The sequence below is a fragment of the Staurois parvus genome, unplaced genomic scaffold, assembly GCF_062004578.1.
Source record: "Staurois parvus isolate SC_StPar_1 unplaced genomic scaffold, SC_StPar_1.0 ptg000575l, whole genome shotgun sequence".
Classification (NCBI taxonomy): domain Eukaryota; kingdom Metazoa; phylum Chordata; class Amphibia; order Anura; family Ranidae; genus Staurois; species Staurois parvus.
In genome coordinates, this window is record NW_028318371.1 from 8,957,663 (window position 1) to 8,967,062 (window position 9,400).

The 9,400-nt window shown below is 47.6% G+C and overlaps 1 protein-coding gene across 1 annotated transcript in view; it reads left to right on the forward strand.

The window, feature by feature from the left end:
* Positions 1-8,541, forward strand: part of LRRC24 (leucine rich repeat containing 24) — a 230,166-nt gene extending 221,625 nt beyond the window's left edge. The window contains exon 5 of the mRNA XM_089692105.1: positions 1,731-8,541. Coding sequence (XP_089548231.1) covers positions 1,731-2,737 — 1,007 coding nt within the window. The 3' untranslated portion in view covers positions 2,738-8,541. The remainder of the gene's footprint in view (positions 1-1,730) is intronic.
* The last annotated feature ends 859 nt before the right edge of the window (positions 8,542-9,400 follow it).

Sequence of the window (9,400 nt, forward strand, 5' to 3'; positions counted from 1 at the left end):
TAGCAGCTCTAAATGTAAATAAACAGTCTTGTTTAGGGCAGGGTGGCTACCATAGTCATCGTATACAAATACATGGTCAGCCAGCAACACAGTGATGTCCTCTTTTTGGAACGGTTCCACATTCGTACATAAATACTTTTGCACATCAGCTCAATGGTGTATTTAGGTTTTGTGCTGCCCTAGGCGGAGAGAACCTGACACCGACCAACACCAGACTGTGCCCCCCCGCAGAGAGAGCCTGACACTGACCAACACCAGACCGTGCCCCCCCCGCAGAGAGAGCCTGACACTGACCAACACCAGACCGTGCCCCCCCCCGCAGAGAGAGCCTGACACTGACCAACACCAGACCGTGCCCCCCCCCCGCAGAGAGAGCCTGACACTGACCAACACCAGACCACGCCCCCCCGCAGAGAGAGCCTGACACTGACCAACACCAGACCGTGCCCCCCCACCGAGAGAGCCTGACACCGACCAACACCAGAGCGTGCCCCCCCCCCCCCCCCCCGAGAGAGCCTGACACCAACCAACACCAGATCATGCCCCCCACGGAGAGAGCCTGACACCGACCAACACCAAACTGCAACAGCTGAAGAATAGGAGCTGCCTGGTCACACTTCCAGCACAGCTTTTCATATAGTTGTCAATGTGTACCTAAAACTGTGCCCCGTGTACTGTGTACCATGTAATATAATAATCCATCAATGTGCACAGTGCTTCTCTGATGGGTAAAATGTGTATACTTCGAATTGCAGCAATAATAGTGTTTTTTTGCTATTTTCAATTTTTCACTTCTAGCCGAAAACTGACGTTTACAAATGTCACTCTGTGCACTGCCATTATGCTCAGCAATGGTTTTTTAAATGTCAAGGTAGAAATGGCAGATCTCTGCTTCCTAAAGTGCTACTGTCAATGGCTGTAATAGGGGAGGGGGGGTGGTTAGGTACCAATTTAGCTCTGAATTTTTTCTGATTGATGTAAGAAGGGCATTAAACACATGGAGGAACTATGAGGAAATTGGCCTTTGAAAATGAATTTTCTATCAAATTATTTACTTCTATTTTCTGTAAGCAGAATAGATAGAAAGGATTGCTAGCATGCAAGAAATAGAGCAACGGTGGTCAAAACTGAAGGCAAAACATTTGTTTAGCTTTGGATAGAGTGGAGAGGGATTAGAACGCCTATTAGGTTTTTATTGCAGTCTGGGCCCCTGTTTGGGAGATTTACACTCTCCGTTTGTCCTGTTTGTCATTATCATTGAAAGTGAAAATAAAAGAAATCACAAATTTTGGGTTGTCCATAGAACAATAATAGAGGGAACATTTGACAAGGAATTCCCTTAATTTGCAGGGATTTCCTCTCATTCCTGCTTCTATGGGGCAGTAAGTGAAGGTAAATCTCCCCAATGGGAGACAGATGTCAAAACAAATCTATCTGACAGGGGTTATACCCTTCCCCTTACGCTATCCAAAATTAAAAAAATTATTACCCATAGTTCTATTTTAGAAAAGGCCTACAACATCACCAAGGGGCCACACACATGTACAGTATATTTCCACATGACCATAAGCCTAGTCATGAAATTAGATGGTAAAGGCTGACATAATGACACTCCTAATTTAAAAGACAACACACAACGATGTTCATCATAAAACTGAGGAACCCTGTAAGTGTTTGAAGACTTGACCATGCTCTGGTGTCACTACCATCTTTTTGTTTTGTTTCTCTAGACAACCCATGGAGATGTGATTGCGCCTTGCACTGGCTCCGTGCCTGGATGAAAGAAGAAGGGAAGCGTCTCCTGACCTCCTTCGATAGGAAGCTTATCTGCTCTGAGCCTCCAAGACTGTCCCACCAGAGTCTATTGGACATCTCTGGAAACAGCCTTATCTGCATTCCCCCCGTGGTGAGCGTAGACCCCATGGAGACCACCGCCCGTCTTGGGGATGAACTGCGGGTCTCCTGTCGAGCTTCAGGGTATCCCCAGCCACTGATAATGTGGAGGAAGGTTGCTCACGCTCGAACAGGTCCTACGAGGGTTAACACCAAGTCCACCGGCAGCAGGACCTTTGAGCTGACCGAGCGCAGTGTTGGCGAACAATTGGACTCTGACACGGGGAGCGGCATGCTGTTTTTGACCAACATTACCATGTCTCATGCTGGAAAGTATGAGTGTGTGGCTTCCAATCCAGGTGGCACAGCTAAAGTGTTATTCCACCTGACTGTCAATCTGTCCAACCAGCAGTCTCGGTCATACACCTCAGTAGACATCAGCCAAGAGCCACTTTATGACATGGAGAGCATGGAGTTCAACTCTCTCAATATGGCGACTCAGACAGCCATCGCCATTGGGATATCACTCTTGGCTCTGACGGCACTGCTCCTCATCGTGATGATCTACAGAAAGCATCACAAGCGAAAAAAAGCCAAAAAGGAGGAGAACATCTTGTACGTCAATGACTACTCCGACGGGCCAACCACCTTCGCCCAACTGGAAGAGTACAGGGATGAGCGTGGGCATGAGATGTTTGTGATAGACAGGAATAAGGCCCATTTCCCAACCTACAAGGATGCAGATGGGATGAGCAGCTTCACCGGCCTTCCGGATCTGGCCGAGCAGCTGGCGGAACAAGGGACGCAGACGCTAGAGGACGAGGCAGAGCGTCCAATGAATGACCTTTTCATAAACCAGGGCTTTTTGTTCCAGCAGCAAATTGCTTATGAAATACATTGTTAAAGGGCAAAAATATAAAAAGAACGAGCGGCTGTGGCCGTTGTGTGTTGAGGACGAGGGGGGCGGAGGGGAACAAAAAAAACCCTCCACAAAGCTGCAAATTTTAATACCGTCTACATTTTCTAAGGTCGTACGTTTAAGGCAGTTGTTTCATATTTTCATTTTCTGCCCTCCAGTGATTTTTAATCCCTCGTTGTGAAGTGTCCTTGCAGCCTGACATCTATAAGTGGCAGCTGGTAGACAAGAGGCTCTGCAGATAGACGTAGGGGATCTGACAGGCAGAAGTTCGACATTCAGATACATGTCAAGCAAATCTTCCTTCCGCCGGCCAAGCTGTCACCGGGAGAGCTTTCAGATTGCTGTCTGACACGAAGAGACACCAGACAACGGGCTGGATGGCGGTGAACGAAGGCCGAACTGCATTTGATGACAGGAATTTTCTAATGTCACATAGCTACTTCAGCCGTGATTTGAGCGGCAACAACCGCTGAGTGATGGAAGATATACACTGCTTCTAAGACATTGGGAAATAACGTATTCCATCCCTGCTGTCTTCAAAACGGGTTTTTTTTGTTTGTTTTTTCTTTTTTTTTTTGCATCAGTCAAACTCTTCCGCAGTGTACTTAGAAAGTAGAGCCTTCAACTGGAAAAGTACTAAGTAGATATTGGCAATCAGGGTTGTTTAAACTGGGATCCATAGCAAATTGGGATGATTCGTACCTAATGGATGTTCGCAAAGGGAAGCCAATTCACTCCACTGGGCAAACCAATATAATGGAAAATGGTATCACTTACCTTAATTTTTTCTGGCAGCAATCCATAACAGCATTCATGGGGTAGTATGCTGCCATGCTGGTGACAGAAAAATGGAAAAATGCATCAAATTTTTACTGTAATTTTCCTTTCCTGGTGCCAACCCATGGCAGAATACTACCACATGTACTGTATGCTGCCATGTTGGCACCAAGAAAATAGTATAACGGTGGTTTTGTTTTCTTGCAAATTTACGGTCATTTTAAAATGCACACTGTGTCCCCCTTCTCGGCTGTGTTCCTGAAAGTCAGCAACTCAATGGGTCAGTAGGCAAATGTGTAGCAAATAATGATGGCAGGCAACACTTTTTGGTTGCATCATTATAATGTAATTACCTTTATTTGAACTAATTCCTTTTGTATTTTTTTAGACATGGCTCATAGGTCTATTGACACATTTATTTGCTGGTCAGGGGTCGGTGAAGGTGATTTGCGCAGTGCTGAGATGGGGGCTTATGCTGCGCAGCAGAACAAAGTGGACCATTAGGAACCAAGGATCTTTACTGGTCCAAAGAAACCCTTCCCCAGTTTAGTTCTAGCTGATGATCCACAGGGAATAATCCATCATACAAAGCACATCGTGGGTTGGGATTCACTGGGTCGCTGCCAGAGCAAATCCTTTACTCATTACTGGCACCAAAGTTTGCCTGAGGCTCAGCTGGCAGTACAGCAAGACTCTAAAATTATCTATAGGGATTAGGGGTCAAGGCTATGAGATTGAAATATATTCACCTTTTTCACATTTAATATCTCACCTGTCCAGCTATCTCAAAAAAGTTAAAAAATCCATTTGTACTGCCACATCCATTTAATATGGATCTCATCCTTTACATTTTATACAGGACAATTATTTTATATTCTGAGGCGTACTGAGACTAGTGTAATCCATTATTTTCAACAAAGGGAAACAGGAGAGGGAACATTGGTAAAGATGACATAATTTTTGTGTTTATTTTACCATTTCTTGTCAGTTTTTATGCATAATTTATACTATTCCCACCCCAAGCCGGTTACATCGGTTTCTGTACCAGAGGAGTTTACAGTCTAATGTCGTCACACACTATTATTATTATTATACACGGCTCAAAAAAAATGAAAGGAACACTTTGAAAACACATCAGATCTCAATGGGGAAAAATCTCCTGCTGGATCTCTAGAGCGTCTTAGGGCTTTGGATCTCAATGAATAATGTTGTATAGGATATATATATAAGGATGTCTTAGAAAGTAAAGTAATAGAAACTGGCCATAAAGGATGTTAAATATACACTGCTCAAAAAAATGAAAGGAAGACTTTGAAAACACATCAGATCTCAATGGGGAAAAATCTCATGCTGGATCTCTATACTGACATGGACGGGGTAATGTGTTAGGAATGTAAGGATGCCCCATCGTTTGCTGGAAATGAAAACGATCGACCTACAGAGGACTGAATTCAAAGACATCTAGAAAATCAAAGTGAAGAAATGATTCAGCAGGCGAGTCCATGTTGCTGAAATGTCATTGCAGCAACGCAGAATGGTCCTCAGTAGTTTGTATGGCCCCCACGTGCTTGTATAAATGCCTGACAAACGTCGGGGGAGGCTCCTAATGAGACCACGGATGGTGTCCTGGGGGCATCACTGAGCTCCTGGACAGTCTGAGGTGCAACCTGGTGGCGTCAGATGGACTGAAACATAATATCCCAGAGGTGTTTTATTGGATTTATGTCAGGTGAACGTGGGGGCCATTCAGTGGTATGAATTCCTTCATCCTCCAGGAACTGCCTGCATACTCTCGCCACATGAGGCCGGGCATTGTCGTGCACCAGGAGGAACCCAGGACCCACCGCACCAGGAGGAACCCAGGACCCACCGCACCAGGAGGAACCCAGGACCCACCGCACCAGGAGGAACCCAGGACCCACCGCACCAGGAGGAACCCAGGACCCACTGCACCAGGAGGAACCCAGGACCCCCTGCACCAGGAGGAACCCAGGACCCACTGCACCAGTGTAGGGTCTGACAATGGGTCCAAGGATTTCATCCCGATACCTAATGGCAGTCAGGGTGTCATTGTCTAGCCTGTAGAGGTCTGTGTGTCCCTCCATGGATATACCTTCCCAGACCATCACTGACCCACCACCAAAACCACGCTGAATAATGTTACAGGCAGCAGAACGTTCTCCACGGCTTCTCCAGACCCTTTCATGTCTGTCACATGTGCTCAGGGTGAACCTGCTCTCATCTGTGAAAAGCACAGGGGGCCAGTGGTGGACCTGCCAATTCTGGTGTTCAATGGCAAATGCTAATCAAGCTCTATGGTGCCAGGCATTGAGCACAGGGCCCACTAGAGGATGTCGGGTCCTCAGGCCACCCTCATGAAGGCTGTTTCTGATTGTTTGGTCAGAGACATTCACACCAGTGGCCTGCTGGAGGTCATTTTGTAGGGCTCTGGCAGGGCTCATCCTGTTCCTCCTTGCACAAAGGAGCAGATACCGGTCCTGCTGATGGGTTAAGGACCTTCTACGGCCCTGTCCAGTGCTCCTAGATTAACTGCCTGTCTCCTGGAATCTCCTCCATGCTCTTGAGACTGTGCTAGGAGATACAGAATACCTTCTGGCAATGGCACGTATTGATGTGCCGTCCTGGAGGAGTTGGACTGCCTGTGCAACCTCTGTAGGGTCCAGGTATGGCCTCATACGACCAGTAGTGACACTGACCCTAGCCAAATGCCAAACTAGTGAAAAACAGTCAGAAAAGATGAGTAGGGAAAAAAATGTCAGTGGCCTCCACCTGTAAATCCATTCCTGTTTTGGGGGTCGTCTCATTGTTGCCCATCTAGTGCACCTGTTGTTAATTTCATTACCACCAAAGCAGCTGAAACTGATTAACAACCCCCTCTGCTACTTACCTGACCAGATCAATATCCCAGGAGTTACACTGACTTGGTGCTAGACTCTGATTAAAAAGTGTTCCTTTTATTTTTTGAGCAGTGTATATTTATATAGCTCTGACATATACCGCAGAGAACACTGAGCCACTAACATCAGTCTCTGCACCAGAGGAGCTTACACTCTAATGTCCCCTCCCCCACACTCACATCAGTCTCTGTACCAGAGGAGCTTACACTCTAATGTTCCCTCCCCCACAGTCACATCAGTCTCTGTACCAGAGGAGCTTACACTCTAATGTTCCCTCCCCCACAGTCACATCAGTCTCTGTACCAGAGGAGCTGACACTCTAATGTCCCCTCCCCCACAGTCACATCAGTCTCTGTACCAGAGGAGCTTACACTCTAATGTTCCCTCCCCCCACAGTCACATCAGTCTCTGTACCAGAGGAGCTTACACTCTAATGCCCCCCCCCCCACAATCACACATTATTATATATTTCTATAGCTCCGACATATACCGCAGTGCTGTACAGAAAACACTGAGTCAGCCTGTGTACCAGAGGAGCTTACACTCTAATGTCGTCCCCCCCCCACAGTCACATCAGTCTCTGTACCAGAGGAGCTTACACTTTAATATCCCCTCCCCCCACAGTCACATCAGTCTCTGTACCAGAGGAGCTTACACTCTAATGTCCCCTCCCCCACAGGCACATCAGTCTCTGTACCAGAGGAGCTTACACTCTAATGTCCCCCCCCCCCCACACAGTCACATCAGTCTCTGTACCACAGGAGCTTACACTCTAATGCCCCCCCCCCCCCCCCACAATCACACATTATTATTATTATTATATATTTCTATAGCTCCGACATATACCGCAGTGCTGTACAGAAAACACTGAGTCAGTCTGTGTACCAGAGGAGCTTACACTCTAATGTCCCCTCCCCCACAGTCACATCAGTCTCTGTACCAGAGGAGCTTACACTCTAATGTCCCCTCTCCCACAGTCACATCAGTCTCTGTACCAGAGGAGCTTACACTCTAATGTCCCCTCCCCCACAGTCTCATCAGTCTCTGTACCAGAGGAGTTAACACTCTAATGTCCCCTCCTCCACAGTCACATCAGTCTCTGTACCAGAGGAGCTTACACTCTAATGTCCCCTCCTCCACAGTCTCATCAGTCTCTGTACCAGAGGAGCTTACACTCTAATGTCCCCTCCCCCACAGTCTCATCAGTCTCTGTACCAGAGGAGCTAACACTCTAATGCCCCCCTCCCCCCAGTCACATGAGTCTCTGCACCAGAGGAGCTTACACTCTAATGTCCCCTCCCCCACAGTCACATCAGTCTCTGTACCAGAGGAGCTTACACTCTAATGCCCCCCAGTCACATCAGTCTCTGCACCAGAGGAGCTTACACTCTAATGCCCCCCTCCCCCCAGTCACATCAGTCTCTGTAACAGAGGAGCTTACACTCTAATGTCCCCTCCCCCACAGTCCCATCAGTCTCTGTACCAGAGGAGCTGACACTCTAATGTCTCCTCCCCCACAGTCCCATCAGTCTCTGTACCAGAGGAGCTTACACTCTAATGCCCCCTCCCCCACAGTCACATCAGTCTCTGTACCAGAGGAGCTTACACTCTAATGCCCCCTCCCCCACAGTCACATCAGTCTCTGTACCAGAGGAGCTTACACTCTAATGCCCCCTCCCCCACAGTCACATCAGTCTCTGTACCAGAGGAGCTTACACTCTAATGTCCCCTCCCCCACAGTCACATTTATTTAGCTGTAACATATCCCCACTGATAAGAACATAGTCATCATGTACGACGTGATCTCTGTTGATCCGACATTTGTAGGGTGTAGAAAGTACGACATCTATCCATTGCTGTGAAATTCAGTAAGTAGTCCCCCCCCCCCCTCCACCGCCCACAATCTATCAGGTCTTTCTTTTTTGTTATGTAATAATGCCCCCCTCCCCCATAGATCTGTACTTGTCAGAATCCTAAATTGCTGCCGAATAGATGGAGATGATCTTTGTGTAAGATATTTTGTTACCGACGGTTTTATTTCAAGTGTTTTATTTGGGAATAAAAGGTTTGCAATTACTTTTCTACAGAATAAAATGTGCTCGTGTCTCTTTCATTGTCCTCTCCAGCTGGGTGAAGACGCATCTGCCGCAGACAGAGCCTGATCTGTGTAAAGCTCGGCTCACACCTATGCCGTTTGCGTTTGATCCATTTCTGCAGTGCGTTTTGCGTTTTTGCAAATGTGTTTTTTTTTTAACTTGTTGCTGGGCAGAATAAAACGCATCAAAAATGTGTCAAAAAGGGAAAATGTCACCAGCACACCGAGGATCACCAATATGGGTCCAAACGTTTTAATGAACGATCACATAGTTACAGCAAGGCAACGTTTCGGAGTCTCGCAGGACCCCTTCATCAGGCATGTGACTGTCACGAGGCAACGTTTCGGAGTCTCGCAGGACCCCTTCATCAGGCATGTGACGGTCACGAGGCAACGTTTCGGAGTCTCGCAGGACCCCTTCATCAGGCATGTGACGGTCACAAGGAAACGTTTCGGAGTCTCGCAGGACCCCTTCATCAGGCATGTGACTGTCACAAGGCAACGTTTCGGAGTCTCGCAGGACCCCTTCATCAGGCATGTGACGGTCACAAGGCAACGTTTCGGAGTCTCGCAGGACCCCTTCATCAGGCATGTGACGGTCACAAGGCAACGTTTCGGAGTCTCGCAGGACCCCTTCATCAGGCATGTGACGGTCACAAGGCAACGTTTCGGAGTCTCGCAGGACCCCTTCATCAGGCATGTGACAGTCACAAGGCAACGTTTCGGAGTCTCGCAGGACCCCTTCATCAGGCATGTGACGGTCACAAGGCAACGTTTCGGAGTCTCGCAGGACCCCTTCATCAGGCATGTGACGGTCACAAGGCAACGTTTCGGAGTCTCGCAGGACCCCTTCATCAG